Consider the following 17,007-nt stretch of genomic DNA (forward strand, 5'->3'; position numbering starts at 1 on the left):
AAAAAGCTGGAAATGGAGCTGTAGCTCAAATGGTAGAAAGCTAGCCTTGAGCAAAAGAGCTCAGAGACAGCACCCAGGCCCTGAGTTCAAGCTAGCTCTTGCCACGCAGTTTCCTGGTAGAAGAGAAGAGCCCAGGAGCTGTTCTTGCTCACACAGCAATCACTGGCTCAAGATGACAAAGCTGGTCCGAGGGATGAGCTTCTTATGATCCTGATTGCACCTGTTAATCAGTTACCAGTTTGCAATCTCAGGTCCTTCTTCGTCAACCGGAGACCAGACTCCAAAGGCCTTGATTTAAAGGGTTTATGATTTTTCAGTTAAAAAGTAAATTATGTCCTCCGAGGGCAATGTCCAAGACCTGTTCCACCACCATCAGACGAAGCCCAGTAAAGTGTCGTTTTTCTCATAAAGTGTTGGAGGGAAAGCTTTGCTTTTGATCTCGGTGAAGACATTTGACAAAATGACCAGCTAAGAAAGTGGAGTGAAATCACAAAAGAAGAAAGCTAAGTATAAGGTTGGTGAAAGTCAGCAAATGATCTGTTGTCAGACACACAGGAGACTCATAAACTCCGGGGCGGGGTCCCGCTGGGGCTGAGCTGGGAAGGTTACATGTTCTCTCCCTTCACCTACTTCTGGAACATGTGATCTTCCAGCGGCTGCCTCCTCTGTGGCGGGTGAGCCTCTCGCTGCCCGTAACCATGGCCGGTGAGCCTCTCGCTGCCCGTAACCATGGCCGGTGAGCCTCTCGCTGCCCGTAACCATGGCCGGTGAGCCTCTCGCTGCCCGTAACCATGGCCGGTGAGCTTCTCGCAACCACAGGCCTTGTGAGCTTCATAGTAACGAGAACTCAGAGGTGAGTGGGCCCAGAGACCACGTTTCCTGTTAAGAGTCACAGAGAAAAGATCACACACTGCAGAGGCCTCGGGATCCCTCTGGAAACTAACACACACTCCTGCTGTCTCCAGAAAGCCGCCGTTGAGGACAGGTGAAGAGATGAACATGGCAGGGTTCTGATAAAACTTTATTTACACCGTCAGGCCCAAGGTTGAGGTCTGCTGACAGCTGAGTTTTAGACAGTGAGAAACATGGGCACGTGCTTGTGTGCAGTTTTCACTAAAATGCAGCTTAGAAAAAGAAAAAAAAAAGAAGGTGAGCCCAGGGGCGAGGGGTATGTATAGATAAGTAACGGAGCAGATACTCATGGTAGAATCTAGGTGATGGCAGCTATACCGGGGCTTATTGTAAATATTCTTTCCGTTCTTTTAGGTTTCAAAACTCAGAAATAATGATAGGGATGGTTTTAACAGAAGTAGTACTATTGCCATGCCACAGCGAGTAACACATTCCTAATGTTTGGACAAGGAACTCTTTAAGGACCTGAGATGTCGTTATTATTTGATCTTTGCAATAAATCTATGAATGAGACCCAACTAGTAACTCCAATTTGCTCTCCAAATGCAGCTAGAGCAAGGTGACAGTCCTTACTCAAGGTCACATAGATCCTGACTAACACTATTGCAGTGGCATTTAAGTGGCAGCTGTTTATACCTAGGACCGTGGCAACCCAGGGATGAAGTATCTGCTCCCGTTCTACCACGTGCGAGGCCTCTGGTGCCGGAGGTCCCAGCCGTCCCAGCCCCAGACATTTGTTCAGAAAAGTGGGCCTCTAAGGATGCAGAGAAACTCAAGGACAGTATCTAGGCCCTGAGTTCAAACCCCAAGACAGGTGTTAAAAATAAATAGAAAACACAGGTCCCAGAGCCCAGAATTTGGGACTTCTGTTTCACGTCAGAGAAGGAGCCTCACGATTCTGACACAGGGAGACGGCGCAGCAGACGGCCATGAGCAGGCTCTGTGGGGTTTGCATGAAACAGATGTTTCCACTCTCCGTGTCATGATGGTTCCTTTCTATGAGAAAGGTCAATGATCCCACCAGCCTCCAGTTTCCTGGTCGGAGCACACCCGGATGTACAGAAGCAGAGAGATCAATGCAGCAAGAACAGCTTTCCTGGGGTGTGGCTTGAGAAGAACCTTGGAGATTCCTGCTCAGGTGCCGCCGCTTGGAGAATGGAGAGGTTGGAGAGCTAGGGAAGACGTCCCAGTCACCAGGAAGCCAGGTGAGGGCCTTGATGAGCTGCTCAGCAGCTCTGCGTGCACCTTCCATGGGCTCCTTTCCAGGACCCAAAGATCACCCTTCTCTTGTGATGGGGGGTAGACCTCCTTACCAGTGGGGGGCCCCAGAAGGGACGATCTCAGATGCTTGGTGTTACCAACACATAAATGAATGCAGACCCACACAAAGAAATGCGGCAGGGCCAGGGATTTAATAGAAAGTGCTCTTCCCTGTTTGGGGAACCAGTGGGCTTGAGCTAGACGGCTCAAAGAACAAACGTGTGGTTAAGGAATCTCTCAGCTCTCTGCAGAGCTAGTTGTAGATAGTCAGGCTGCAATGCAGGCATTTCCAGGGGCAAGAAGGAGCCATGGGAAGTGATGTGGAGGAGATAGAGCGGTCTCCTACCTCATGATGACAGCGTTCTTTCTGCCTGGAGCTAACCCTGCCTCAGAATCTGATAGACAGCCTTCTTCATTCCTTCCCCCCCACCCCCATTTATCTCCCTACTGTTCAAACCTGGCAAAGGATTTGCAGTGGAGCCCCTCCGCGGTGAGCTATGAGCCCGCCCCCTGATTTCAGAAAGGATCAGTAGCATCTGTTAATGGCAGAGACGGTCCCTGGGCAGGACCGTCTAAATTCTAAAGCAAAGACAGAAGCCAGGCGGATGCCAGGCTTGGGCCTGGCTGTCCTCAGAAAGGCAATGCTAGGGAAGAGATCTGCTTTCCACAGCCTGGGGAGTGAGGGTACAAGATACAGGCTAAGATTACAAATATCTTAAAAAGACACATGATTGTTTCATGTACAGAGCTGCCTGGTTATCTGGGGATTCTGGGACCCTGGAATGTTTTAAGGAGGGAGACTGAGGGCAGAGAGACGTGGTGTCATGATCAAAGCCACCAGGAGAGGGCGCCATCAGGGCCAGCTGGATTGGCTACGAAGTTAACAGGCCTCAGAATGGGAAAAGTCAGGGGAGGCAATGGGAGGCTCCGTGGACACCTGTCTCCCTCCCTAAAATATTCCAGTGTCCAAGAATCCCCGGAAAGCTTTGTGAGGTGCTGGACGGTAAACGGGTAATCTGACCGTCACCGCTCCCCTCCAGAGTAGATTTAATGTGGTGGGTGTGGTAACATTTGGCTCTTGATCTCCTGGTCAAAACAGCGTTGCCCCAGGAACGGAGGCAGGACTTCAGAGGCTGGAGAAGATGCGTTTCAGGAAAGATCCACCCATCTATCCCGGATTCGGACCATCAAGAGGCTGAGCGCACGGATATCACATCTGAAGATGCCTGCCAACGATCACACACACACCGGGAAGCACTAAGCCCAGGCTCCCAGTGATCCCAGGGGTCCTCAGCAGAGCAAGGGCTGAGGCCCTGAGGGCAGGAAAGTGCCTCAGTTCCCACCCCCTGCTTCAGCTCCACCACGCACCCAGTCTCCCGCCAACACCCAAGCCTCTGACTCCTCAGCTCGGAGCTCAGGGCTTCGCCAGCTCCAAATTTCAGCTCCCAAGCCAGCCACACTAAGCAAGAAGAGGAGCTGGATGGATCATTCATCTGGGTCCATCCACCACCCAGCCCGAGATAGACTAAGAGTAACTCCCAACCCTGTTCTCTAGGTCTATTCATTTAAGATGAGGGGTGATGATAATAAGGTGTGAACTCAGAAGCTGGGCCTGACTCAACAGGCCTCTCCCACCTGAGCCACACCCCACCCCCAGCCCTTCTGTTCTTAAATACTTGAGTCCTCTCCCTCTGCCCCTTCAGCCTCCTGCCGGTGCTCACACCTGTCTGACCAGCATCCTCTACCTAGGTCTTCCTCAGCAACCAAGTCACGAAGTCCTGGGGCTTCATAGCTCACACTCTAGGCCCGTGCCTCACACCTTTCCCCTGCCCCTTCCTCCTTCCCCTGGGCAGCACCATGCCCTTCCACGGCTGCCTCGGCCCCCCAAAGGCCCCCCCAGCCCCTGCCTGTTCACTCACGGAGCCTGAGAAACATCAAGAACGTGGAGGAAGGCTCCACAGGTAGGTGTTTTTCCAGTTGCTGTGCATTCGCCTGTATTTGTCTGTGTTTCCTCTGTAGTCTGCAGTAGACTCTCGGCACACTGGTGCTGAGTTCACGGAAGGTCTTGGGTACTGAGCACGATACCCCATGCTTTTTTATGTTGTGATTTGAGAGCGGTTGGCGTCTTTGAACATTGCTTTCTTGGTCTGTTAAGGGACGTCACACCTTGGTGATGTCATTTGCCAGCTAGCACGTTGCTTTATGTTATATTGAGTAGGCAGACGCACTTACTGAGATGTATTTGCTTTTAAAACTCAGTTCTGGGGGTTCAGTACATTAGGCCCAGGCCTTGACTGGTTCCATGCTTCCTAATTTGCCTCTCTCTGGTTTTTGTCTTTCTCTGGTTTTTGTCTGTGCCACAAGAGGGCACCACGCTGTCACAAATAATGCAGGGGGGGGTGGTCACAGAAACTCTTACACCAGGAAAATCTGTGTGAGACAAGCAATTGAAGCGGCACTTGTAACTTGTTTAGATGTTTTCAGTGATCGTGGATACTGCAAATTGATTTCAGCTTTTTTTTTCTTTAAAGAGTATCTGTAGAAATAAGGTGAGTGTGCAGTTTCGCTCATCATTGGAGTATGTGGGATTTGTGTGGCACTAGAGGTGGAATTCTGTTTGGCATCCCAGAGAATTGTTCATTCTGTAAGTCGCCAGTGTCCTGCTTAGTAGGTAAATTTGCTGATTACACCTGTGTGGGGTAGAGAAACAGTTCAAAGCACTAAGTGTGGACTGTGGCTGTGGGGCAGGAATTTATTGCTGACTAGTTGGGCTCATTAGCAGCAGGTGCTTAGGAGGGAAGGGGAAAACTAAAATCATAGACAATTCATGGTTTGGGTTGTTTGCTTGTTTGTTTGTTTTACTTTTATTTGCAACTCCTAGGTCATACAGCTAATAAAAATGAAAGTCGATGTTTTACCATGGTTTTGAGTGACTTTGAGAAAGTAGCCACATAAAACCTCTTATCTGGAGCCCGGTGTGAGGCTCCCAACTGTAATCACAGAATGTGAGAGGCTGAGACAGTAGAACCTTGAGTTTGAGGCTGGCTTCCGGCTACAGAGTTGAGACCTTGTTTCAAAAAGAGGAGGAGGCACAGAGCGTGTACCACGTTCAAAGGCGCCATGCTTTTTGCTATGCTACACGGTGGCTTCAGGAAAATAAGAACATTGCATCAAATATTCTCAGTTTAAGATTCTTTTTTGGTATATATCTTCACAAAAGCATCAAAACATGTAGGCACTGGTGGTTCATGACTATGCAGGAGGCTACCATCTGGAGCCGGTAGTTCAAAGCCAGCCTGGGCAGGAAAGTCCATGAAACTCTGGAAGAGAAGTTTGTTCTCTGGAAACATGAAACAGACAAGGGCATGTAGTAGCCAACCAGAGCTCACGAGGCGAAGCACAGCTTCCAAGATAACGTCAACAGCTGCACTTACAGGTGATCGTAGGTACTTCCATTTGCCAGGAGGACAAATAGAAGCATATAGTGGTGAATAAAATGAGAGAACATTCCAGAAGAATGGGGACATCCATGGCTGTGGAGAAAAATGTGAAGTGCCACCAAATCGTTGGTCACTTAATGTCACAGGCCCTAGAAGGGCCCCATTGCTCTCCGAGTTCATGGATGAGAGGATTCACTGGTGCACAACTTAGGAGAATTTCCCCAGGGTTAGACGTCTCTGGGATCAGACAATTTGACTTGGGGGGAATCCAGGCTGTGAACGAATGGGCTGAGGCGCCACCTAGTGGCCCCAGTTGTCCCTGCAGTTCCTCCAGGGGGTCTCCTGTTTGCAAGCAGGGCCTGTTCCAGGATGTTTGCAATGTCACTGCTCTGTCACAACCAGCCCTGTCCGTCTGTCCGTAGTCCTTCCTTCACAGACCTCCTACCACACCACTGGCAGGTGCGTCCTGCCTTCCTTTTCTCCCCAGGGCCACCCCCTCCCCTGGCTTTCCCAGGCCCCCTGACTCCCACACAGGCTGCTCACTCTTAGCAAACTGGCTGTGCGCTCTCAGAGAATCGCATTCCCGGGTCTGAGCCTCCACACAGCAGCTGCCTGGCCCGGCCATGCTCTGCTCCCCTGCCCCTCCCCCTGACGAGCCCCAGCTGGCCCTGCAGTTGTCCATTCGTCTGCCCCATCCTCTGACCACTCCAGACCCCATCTGGGTGTCGGGTGAAGGCTTCCGGACATTCTAGAACCTCCGCGTGCACTTCCCACCGGGCCTCCACTGTCTCTGTGTCATTTCTTGCCTTCTCAGCTGGAAGGGACCTGGCCTGTGTTAAGGCAGGTACCTAGCATAGCACCCAGCACACATTCCCTACCAAATACATATTGGTGGATGGATCTGTCCCACAAATGAGCAATGGAAATGGTGGCTCTGAGTGCTCATCTAGCCTTGTGCATGAAATGTCCAAAAAAGGGGGATCTATAAAGTCGAGGAAATGGTCAGTGCCAGCAGGGGCTGGGGTGGTAAAGAGATGATTGCTAACGGTGTGGAGAGATCTCTTGGGGCTGATGGAAAATGCTTTACAATTGCACTGCAGTGATGGTTGCACAACTCTATGTGTTGACTTAAAAACAACCACTAGCCAGGCTCTGGTGGCTCATGTCTGTCATCCTAGCTACTCAGGAGCTGAGATCTGAAGATTGCAGTTCAAAGCCAACCCAGGCAGGAAAGTCAATGAGACTCTTATCTCCAATCAACCACCAGAAAATTGAAAGTGGCTAAAGTGGTAGAGCGCTAGCCGTAAGCTGAAGAGCTGAGGGACAGCGCCCAGGCCCAGAGTTCAGGCCCCACAACTGACAAAAAAAAAAAAAAAATTACCACTAAATCGTGCCCTTTAAAGTGCTTTGTGACATGTAAAAAATACTTTACCCATTTTTAGAAAAAGAGCCTCTTTTCTTTTGTGCCAAGTCTTTGCTTGACCACCAGTTCTAGAAATTTCTCTGATGGCCACCAAGTCTTACGCAGAGGAACATATTCATAGCAGTGATGCTACTCAAACCTCAAACTTCACGTGGTCACATGCAGATGGCAGGTGTTTAGAATTTGCCATCCATCACTGAGAAGCAGCCCCAGAGACACGTGGCAAACACTTAAAGAAAGAAAATCCTTGGGGCTCCATTCACGTAGAAGCTAACACAATTGGATAATGGCTGGAGGACAGAGAGGAAGAACAGATGTCAAAGCAGACGCTGCCTTCTCTAATTATGAACTTGAGGTACAAAAATTGCTAACAAGTTCCTTGGTTGCTAGTGGGTAGCAGGGCCTGGGCACCGTCCCTGAGTTTTTGTGCTCAAGGCTTGAGCCACAGTTCTATTCCTTGTTTGTGTGTGCAAGCATGTGCATGCATGGACTTCTCCTGCCGCAGGCTGGCATTGAACCACGGTCCTCAGATCTCAGCCTCCCAAGTCGCTAAGATGACAGGTGTGAGCCACCGGTGACTGGCAAAATATTGATGCTTTTTAAATTTTAGGAATTTTAAACCAAATATGGCCTTTATTATGCATAATAAAGATATCCAGCAGCTGAAGACATTCATTAAGCAGGGAAATACATAAATCAAGAATGTATAGATGCCAAGACACCTGATTAGTCTTTGACTGGAGGCTCTAAGGCTCTGGATTCCAGAGCAGGGCTCATACAGGGAGAGCATAAACCACACAGGTGAACCCCAAACCTGCAACTAGTCACATGATTTACAAAGGGACAAGAAGTGAATCGACAATCACAAATTGTATTTAGCTTTAAAACATCTACGGTATTAGCATTTTAACCAGTCAATATTCAGTATTATTAATGGACCCTTTTACCCTTCTGTGCTAAGTCTTCCATTCCCATTGTGTGTTATAAATCTCAATCTGAGTACTATGTTTTGTCACATTAAATACCTCCCACTTTGCAAAATTAACACAGTAATAAAAAATACATAGCATAAGGTAATTTATGTAAGTTTAATCTACAGTGTCACTAACATATACAATATGGACCAATGCACTATTCCAATAACCATTGGTAACAGAAGAGAGGCACTGCAGACAAATCAGTCCGATGATTAGGTAAGACACCAATATGACAAAATAGCAATAGAACCCTCATATGATATCAGAAGAAAAAGTGGAACTCTAAGCACAAGTTCTACGATTTTTACATGATCTTTAATTAGTCATCTGGGAGGTAATTAAGTCACCTCAGGATTTCTGGTGGTTTCTCTCTGAGCTGATGTGTTGACTAGCTTTTGCTCCTGTGTAGACAAGAACGTGGGTCAAAATGCCACTGACAAGCCTGTGTTCCTAAGCCCAAAGGGGGGAAAAATACTTTGAAACTGTGCTTTTGTTTTTTTATGGATTAAACTGATGATGCTTGGTTTCATACCACTTCGGATTTCTGTTGTTACTTACTATTTTCTCCCCAGCCCATACCCAAGTTTCCTTAGCATCTTCTCTTGGATTGCTGACATTCTGCAATTGTGTGCACGCTGAGGGGAGAGGGGGGGAGGGGGGGAGGGGTGTGCGGATGGGGCAAATCCCCAGAGACCAGGCACAAGCAGCTGACCCGCTGGCTTTGTCCCCTCCTGGCTGTTCTGCATACTGCAGGTTTGAGCAACGAAGCACCTGCGTGTGTCTAGGAACACCCAGGGAAGATGCTCAAACTGAACTTCCGGTCCTGGGATGGGTCAGAGGCCTCTAAAGAGCCTCGAGATAAATTATGGGAAGACCTAACCAGCTTTGCCGGACAGATGCCAGGCAAGGTCCTCAGCCAGAAAACACGGGTTCAAGTCCTGGGACTCCCTCTTCTCACGCGCGTCTCCACGCCCTGGCGTGGCCGGGCCTGGCGGGGCCTGGGCTTCTCTCGCTCTTCTTCTTCGTGCGGCGGCGGCGGCGGCACGGGGAAGGAAGAGACAGCTCCAGCTCTCGCTTCTTGGTGTGCCAGTCTGCGTCCTGCTCATCCAGACGCAGCCCTGCGTGCTGGGCCTGGCTACGGTGGGCCTGGCACTCCCGCTCCGCCCTGGGAAGGGAGGATCGGGGCTTCTCAGCACGGTGCCAGCCAGCCTGTCCTGGCGTGAGGACTAGCACCCGTCTGTGCTCTGCGTGCACACGCACACTTGTGCACTGGAGAAGGAAGGTGGTCAAGTGTGCCCACATCGCACAAACTGCTTGGAAGTGGAGAAAAGCCACGGACCGGGGGTGAATGAACACGTGGATGCAGAGGGTTTGAAGAAGGAGCAACTCATTAAAAAAAATGTTTTATTATTATTTGTGTTGGTACTAGGTCTTGAACCCAGGGCCTGGGTACTGTTCTTGAGCTTTTGTGCTCAAGGCTGTTGCTCAATCATCTGAGCCACAGCTCTACTTCTGGCTTTTTGGTGGTTCAATAGAGAAAAGAATCTCACAGGTGTTCCTGCCAGGGCTGGTTTCAAACTGTAATCCTCGCTTCTCAGCCTCCTGAGTAGCTAGGATGACAAGTGTCTGCCACCAGCTCCTGACAAGAACAGCTCCTTCTTAAAGTGCTCATGTTCCTCAAGTGCAAAGTAGCCTATATATTATTGGGAGGCTGTTTTGCTTTGTTTCCTTTTAATTGTAATTTTTCCTTTTTTAAATTTTTTGCTAGTTCTGGGACTTGAACTTGGGGCCTGGGCACGTCCCTGAGCATCTTTTGCTCAAGGCTGGTGCTCTACCACATGAGCTACAGCACCCCTCCCAGCTTTTCTGCTTATGTGGTATGGAGGAATCGAACCCAGGGCTTCATGCATGCTAGGCAAGCACTCTACCACTGAGCCACCTTCCCAGCTCACCCCTCCCGCCCCTTTTTATTTTTTTATGCAGTGGAACTTACCTCTCCAGGAAGGCCACACAGGCTGTCTGCCCGTAGATCTGTGCAATCCTCTTGGGCGTGTCTCCAAAGAAGTCTGGGGCATCGATGGCAGCGTGCCATGCGTGCAGGGCTTTGAGCACGCTCAGGTGCCCTGCCTCTGCTGCGAAGTGAGCCGGAGTCCAGCCCACATCCGTCACCAGGCAGGGTCTGGCTCCGTGCTCCAGCAGGAGATGCATCGCCTCCATTTGTCCTTCAGTATACAAAGCAGACACAGAATGAGGTCAAGAGAAGAATGTCCATGCGGGCTTAGCCTCGTCCACATGAAGAAGGAAGGAAATCGGCTTTCAGTGTCCTTCCAGCTTGCTATCATTGCCCCTCGGTCTTTTTATTGGGAGAGTCAATGCCCTACCTTCACTCTAAGAACCCCATCCCCACCTGAGATCTGAGCTCTCCACGAGCTTGTTGTAATCCGTTCCAGGACATTGCTGTCCTGTGTCCCAAAGTCAGCCTGGACATCTGCTCCAATCGTGGCCCATAGAAACACCAGTAAGCTCGTTCTTGATTCTGCGGCCCCAATGTGGATGTCAAGAGCACGTGTCTTCATAGCCACTGGGAATGCAGCCTACAGTATAAGCCCACGAGGTTTCCAGCCAGGTAGACCGAGTTTCATCTCCTGACAGCACCACGTACTAACAAGTGCTTGTTTCTTGGAAAATAAAGGACATGACCACGGACCCATCACGTCCTAAAGGAGGGCATGTGACATCACAGAGAAACCCTGCACCGCGACACAGGCAGTGCAGAGCAAAGCAGTTCAGCAAGGGTCATTTGAGCGCGCTACCAATTGCTTTGTGCTAAGATTTCTGAAGGAAAACGAAATGTCCCAACTAAGTTTCCCACGGCCGATCTGGCTTGCGGCCGATCCATTCTCTCCCCAGGACAGAACACAGTTACAAAGCAGCATTGACTGTCAGCCTTTCTTCCTTAATATTCTTTGATGGCACTGAATTGCCAAAACCCCTGACCAGCCAATCAGCTGCGGGTACCCCTGACACCCATGCACAGCCGGGCCTTGGTCAGGCCTGGGGGATTCAGAGAGATGAAGTTCCTCTCTTGGTCCAGATGAGGGCAGATGAGGGTCGATGATGATTAGGAATGAAGAGCCGATCTATATGCAGGGCCTTGTACACGCCTTATCTTACTGCATCCCCTCTCAGGTTCCAGGGACAAACTGAGGCCTGGAGGCTCCCAAGGGCTCATCTGCAGTGCTGAAGCTGCAAGGGTGGGTGAGGAGGGACAGGGTCCACCCACGTTCCTTACGCCCGCCCCACACAGCCTGCAGACTGACGGACTCGTGAGCGGTGAACTCGAAGGGCTGAGCCCCCTCCCCCAGCATGCCCCACCCACCTTTGATTGCAGCCCAGTGAAGTGGGGTCCGGTCGTTCCAGTCCGTGTCCTTGTAGTTTGGGTCACAGAGGCCTTTCTTCAAGATCTTTCGCACTGAGCTGCAGTCCCCGGCGGCCACCGCTTGGTGGAGCTTTGTCATGTCTGACAGCTTGGTCAGTTCTGTGACCGAATCTGTGCAAGAAGCCGGCCACTTAGGAAACTCCATACACGCCCTCTTCCTAGTGAGAGCTTCCTGGGTTTCTGTGTCTGTGCTGTTCTTTCCTGCCTGGTGAATTCACACAGAAGGTGCCCGCGCGCGTGCTCTGCTAAGCGGGTGCTCGGAACCTCGCTCCTCTGTAGACCAAATGTCAGTCCTCTACCCCAAACTGCCCACGCACGCACCCCTCCGCACGGAATTGTATCTAAACCCCAGACCAGCACTCTGCGTGCAGCTCAAACCACACTCCTGCACCAGCCCCACTCCAACTTGGACGTTCTCATCGCATTTCCTGAAGTTCAGAATTCTGTCTTTCTCATCTGTACAATGACTTGATTATAGCCTCAGCCCTCCAGGTGGATTCGATGCTGTGAGAACATCCCTAGAGCCAGACAGCCAGAGAAGGAAGGAAGGAAGGAAGGAAGGAAGGAAGGAAGGAAGGAAGGAAGGAAGGAAGGAAGGAAGGAAGGAAGGCAGGCAGGCAGGCAGGCAGGCAGGCAGGCAGGAAGTCATCCAGTAAGACTGGGACATGAGAGGATCTTTTCTCTCTAAGAGTCGCAGGCTGGATCCCAAAGGGTAACTAAGGCGCAGTCTTGATGACTGACCATTGAAGATCCCAACACAGGCCGCACCATATCTGTGGCAGGAGCCACACGATGTCCAGTGTCTAGACTAAAGGTGAATGGCCTTTGTCTCCACTGGGACAGACAGCAGGTATTTTTTAGGCTGAGGCTATTACCTGGGAACTTCCAAACAACTTATCAATCACAAGAGGGACGCTTCCTGTTCCACCCCTCCCTGCCGGCCTTGTCTCCACCTTCCTCCCCCAGCCCATGGCTTCCTCAAGGCGAAGAAGACAGACCTGGGGCAGGTGGAGGCGGGGGGAAGGGCCTGGTCAGGGAGGTGGTCAAGTTCATTCTGTGTTCTCGCACTGCCCGGGCCTCCGTGAGTCCTCTCCCCTCCTGGAGAGGTTGTCTGGGGCCAGGAAGCTCGTCAAGCCCCAGAGCGGCTAAGAACAGAGAACCCTGTGGCTGGAACTATGTGAACTCCACACAGTGTCCCTCTGACCAGTGATGCACTCTTCCTGAGTTTGAGATCCTTAACTGCCGTTACCATCAACACTCTAAGCAGTGACCCGGGGGTGACAAATGCAGGGGTGAAGAGGGAAATTCACACGCCTCACAGTACCAACCTATGGAGGCCCCAGACCCTTAGATGGTGATCTAAGGTTGCAAAGGTGGGAGCCGATTGGCTTGTACACCATGGTCTGCATGCAAACCAACCACTTTGTGCTCTTGCTTAATGGCCGATTCTGATTTGGTGAGACCTGGGAACCTTCCTTAGTGATCGCAACTAGTTCATTCACCAGACTGCAAGATGCGGGATCTTTCTGGACAGAAAGCAGGGGTTCGAGGGCAGAGAGGAGGAGTGGAACCTTGCACGAGACAGCAGTTGTTCTCATGAAAATTCATTGATGGGTTTTTTTTAATGAAGTAGCCTAGACCTGAATTCTAGGTGGGTCAGAATCTCTGTGTGTGCAGGACACCGGTTAGTCATGGCTCATGGTTACATGTTCTGCAGGTACTAAGTTGGGTTACAGAGAAGATAGCACAGACTGCACTGTGCTTTCAAAATCTGCTTCAAGCCACGTGCTGGTGGCTCACGCCTGTAATCCTAGCTACGCAGGAGACCGAGATCTGAGGATTGCAGTTCAAAGCCAGCCTGAGCGGGAAAGTCCATGGGACTCTTATCTCCAATAAACCAACACAAAACCGAAAGTGGTGCTGTGGCTCAAGTGGTAGAGCACTAGCCTTGAGCTGAAGAGCTGAGGGACAGCGCCCAGGCCCAGAGTTCAAGCCCCATGACTGACAAAAAACATTGCTTTGATACAAAGCCCTTATGCTGGAGTACTTGGTGGATTAGAAAATGGGGAACAAAAATACTAGTGTGTCTAATCCACAGGTGCCACTAACCCTGCACAAATGCACAGCCATGTGTGCAATCACGTCTGGCAGGCATTCTGCTTGTCTTCTATGTAAGTCTCTAAACATGTTTACCCTTAAACCAGCCCAATTTGTTCCACATGTGAGTCCACGCCAGTGATCTGGCGCGACTTCCTGTGCATGAGTCATCATTCAAGTAGAAGCTGTCCTTGGGCAGTAAAATTATTTCCAGAGAAATTGAAACACTGACCCTAAATTTAAAAAACAATAAACAGCAAAAGTTGGAGGACTTACACTTGCTGTTTTCAGTAAGCAATTCAGCAGGAAAGGAATGGTGAGTGGCTGTAAGCAAATGGAGCCCAGCAGATAGATGTTCACATGCAAAAGAATGAAACTGGACCTCTACCTCACAAAGAGATAGTCCTGTGTTTTCCACTGTGTTATGATTTTGAATCTATCATCATCTATATTTTTCTTTTATTCCTTTCTCTACCTATTTATCTATCACTCTACCTATGTTCTGTCTATAGTATCTATCTGCCCATCTACCATCTATCTATCATCTGTCTAAGCAATTTGGCATGTTTTTCTAGGTTCTCAATTCTATTCTGTGGGTCTCTCTCTCTCTCTTCTTAGTCCCACAGCAGTCTTTATTCCTGTAGCTTTGTAGTAAGTTTTGACATTGGGAAATGGGGATATTCTATTAGAATGTGCTTTCAAAAGAATGAAAATATCTATCCCTATGAAACATTGCACATATGACTAATGCTTATGCATTACTCATGATAGGTACAAAGTGAAAACACCTCAAATGTCAGTCAGTAGAGTCATAGATAAAATGCAGATTGCCCGTGGCCAAGAATGTTATCTGGCCATCACAAGGAGTGAATTGCAACCCAGGCTTCCTGGATGGGTCTGAAAGCAGGCCTGTGAGCAGAGCATCCTGTTTTCCTCCATGTAACAAGCCCACAGCAGCAAAGCATGGAGGCCAAAGGGGAATTATGCATTGCCTGGGCCTGGGGTGAGGGTGGACATTCAGAATGACTGCTGAGAAAACACAGGGTTTATTTCTTGGATAATGAAATGTCTTAATATTACAATGTAGGAGATAATGTTTGCACAGCCCTAGACTGCCAAAACTCATGGAATTACACACTTTAAACGAATTCAGTTTTATAGTGAGCGAATTAACTCTAAATACAGCTGTTTTCAAACAGTAAATGGGGAGGGATGATGGAAGGGGTGACACCGATCAAGATGCTTTGTACTCACAAACCAGCATGTGGAACTGAAGCTCCTTTATGCCACCACTTAAAGCCAATGAAACGCATATTAAAATAAATAACTTCAGTGGGACGTTTTTTGAACCAAAAAAAAAGGAAAACTCTTTTTGCACAAAATGGATATAACTCACCAGCTTATTTTTTGAGGATTTTTTTTTGGTGTGTTGGATTAGGTTTTTAATTCGAGACAAGGCTTCATTATATATCCCAAGCTGGTTTTGAACTTGCAAACTTCCTGCCTTCGCTTTGGAGTGCACGTGTCACGGACTGCTACCTTTAGTGAACTTGAGTGCAGCGTTGTGCATTTGAGTAAGTGCGAATGAATTCTTGTCTTTTTTGCAAATGTATCTTGGTTTAAAAAGTAGGAATACAGGTCTTCAGTAAACAAATACTAAATGTTTCATAGATATTACCATACCTGCTAGAGTCAACAGGAGAGGGGGAATAGGAACTACTTATGTTTCATAGATATTACCATACCTGCTAGAGTCAACAGGAGAGGGGGAATAGGAAACTACTTACTAGGTTTTTCCATGGAGCTCTGTGTCTCCTTCCAGACTTAAGGTCCAGGGTGGTGTTGTGCTCTCACCATGGAAACTGACCCCGCCTTCCCCAGCACAAGCTGACCAATCAGCTTCAGCTTCCTCTGTAGCTGGTGTGTGTTGGGGAAGCAGGGGGGCTGGTTCCTCTGCCTCACAGGGAAACTCTTGAGCAATCCTGTCTTCTTTAGTCCAAATGTGGTGTCCCTTAACAGATGATAATGGTGATAAAGCCACACGGGTTGACACGTTTAATTGTGTGGGGGCAGGTACCATTCTTATCCCTACGATAGACACAAGAAAAGGGAGGGAGATGTATTCAAGTCCTCTGGTGGATCGGGATGTTTTTATCTGCCCCACTGTATTCAAATCCAAGTCACTTGGATTTGAAACATCATGGAAGCTAAGACTTCCTGCCTGGGAAATGATGGATTTCTAACCTCAATGTCTATGAAAGAGAAAATACAGCAACGTGGGCAGATGGGTACCTGAGAGCCCGAGCAGCTGAAGGTAATGGAGACTCGTTGAGGGGATGGAGAATGTGTGGAAGGGATGCACACGATATTGTTCTCAGCATGTTATTATTTCACCAGCACCAACTCCAGCCATGAAATGTAAGTGGTTTGCAGACATGGACACTGACACCCAGTCAATTTAAACAGTCACACCAATTTGCTCTACTTCTTGTTGAATGCTTGAGAGAGCTGATCCACCTCAGCTCTTTGATCTCTAGAGAGTTCCCCGCATTTTGGACCTGAAAGGCCAGAATCAAGTCCCTGCTGAGGTTTCCAGAACATTTGATCCCTTTAGTCTCTACTCACTTTTCAGAAGCTCTTCAAGGCTTGCCTCCTGAGGGAAGAGGACCATGGTTGATTGACATCTTGGACCATCTCTGTCACTGGGCTGGAGAGAGGGCTATGCTGATTCTAAGATTCCATTGTGGCTGCTGCAGGTATGTAGTGGTCTCCTGGGAGGCTTATGAAGTCTTGTTGAACAGAGTTAATGACTTCCAGGTAGGCCACGTTTCCTTTAAGGTGGTGTTTTGCTAGCAAAGCCTAGGAGCAGAGAAATAGCTAGCGAGGAGGCTCCTTCCGCCTCTGTTGGGTGAGCTGCAGCCTGAAGATGGGTCCTTGTGGCTTTCTTACATACTGACTTTCGGATGGGCTTTACAGAAAGGTTCTATCTTCCTGCCTTGACGTCATCTTACCCCACTTCTGCCCAGTCACCTTGGCCCAGAGACTCTTTTTTATTTCCAGCCTTTCTTGTGTACCACGGACACCCTGAATCAACTTCCCTGACAGAATATTCTCTTTGAGGAATAAAGCCACACACAAGAAAGACCGTATCTCTCTTTACAAAGGCATTGATCTGTTTGAGGAGGTGAGATATGCCACAAACTAAGTATACTGAGGATCCCGTTAAGCGTCCTCAGAGAAACATACGTGGAAGCACATGTGTGTGTTCCAGACAGCTTCCGTGTGTCTCATCCAATCCACTCACTATTATCTTCACCCAAAGGCTGACCGCACGGATATCCTTCATGAGCTCCAACGCTTCTGCCTTCTAGTCGGGCCTAGATAATTTCCAGCGGGAGGCTGAAGGGTCAATAAAGAATGGGATCGGAGTGTTCCCTTGGTTTCCTTCCCACCCGGCTG

General features: G+C 49.2%; 1 protein-coding gene across 1 annotated transcript; it reads right to left on the reverse strand.

The window, feature by feature from the left end:
* Positions 1 to 626: 626 nt before the first annotated feature.
* Ankrd66 (ankyrin repeat domain 66) lies at positions 627 to 16,219 on the reverse strand. The gene is made up of 5 exons (XM_042671883.1): positions 16,174 to 16,219; positions 11,392 to 11,562; positions 10,006 to 10,234; positions 9,001 to 9,177; positions 627 to 879 (listed from the first exon to the last, which is right to left on the reverse strand). The coding sequence occupies exons 1-5, from the start codon at positions 16,217 to 16,219 to the stop codon at positions 627 to 629; spliced, it is 876 nt and encodes a 291-aa protein (XP_042527817.1).
* Between the last annotated feature and the right edge of the window lie 788 nt (positions 16,220 to 17,007).

This window comes from Dipodomys spectabilis, unplaced genomic scaffold, assembly GCF_019054845.1.
Source record: "Dipodomys spectabilis isolate Male_0828 unplaced genomic scaffold, ASM1905484v1 ptg000669l, whole genome shotgun sequence".
In the NCBI taxonomy this organism is placed as follows: domain Eukaryota; kingdom Metazoa; phylum Chordata; class Mammalia; order Rodentia; family Heteromyidae; genus Dipodomys; species Dipodomys spectabilis.

Excerpts from the sequence above, each read along its gene's own strand:
- Ankrd66 (XM_042671883.1), bottom strand. The coding sequence starts at position 16,219 with ATGGTCCTCTTCCCTCAGGAGGCAAGCCTTGAAGAGCTTCTGAAAA. Across the intron at positions 11,563-16,173 it reads CCTTGAAGAGCTTCTGAAAA|ATTCGGTCACAGAACTGACC; the intron begins GTGAGTAGAGAC and ends CTTCTTGCACAG. Across the intron at positions 880-9,000 it reads AGAAGCCCAGGCCCCGCCAG|GAAACGTGGTCTCTGGGCCC; the intron begins GCCCGGCCACGC and ends GACTCTTAACAG.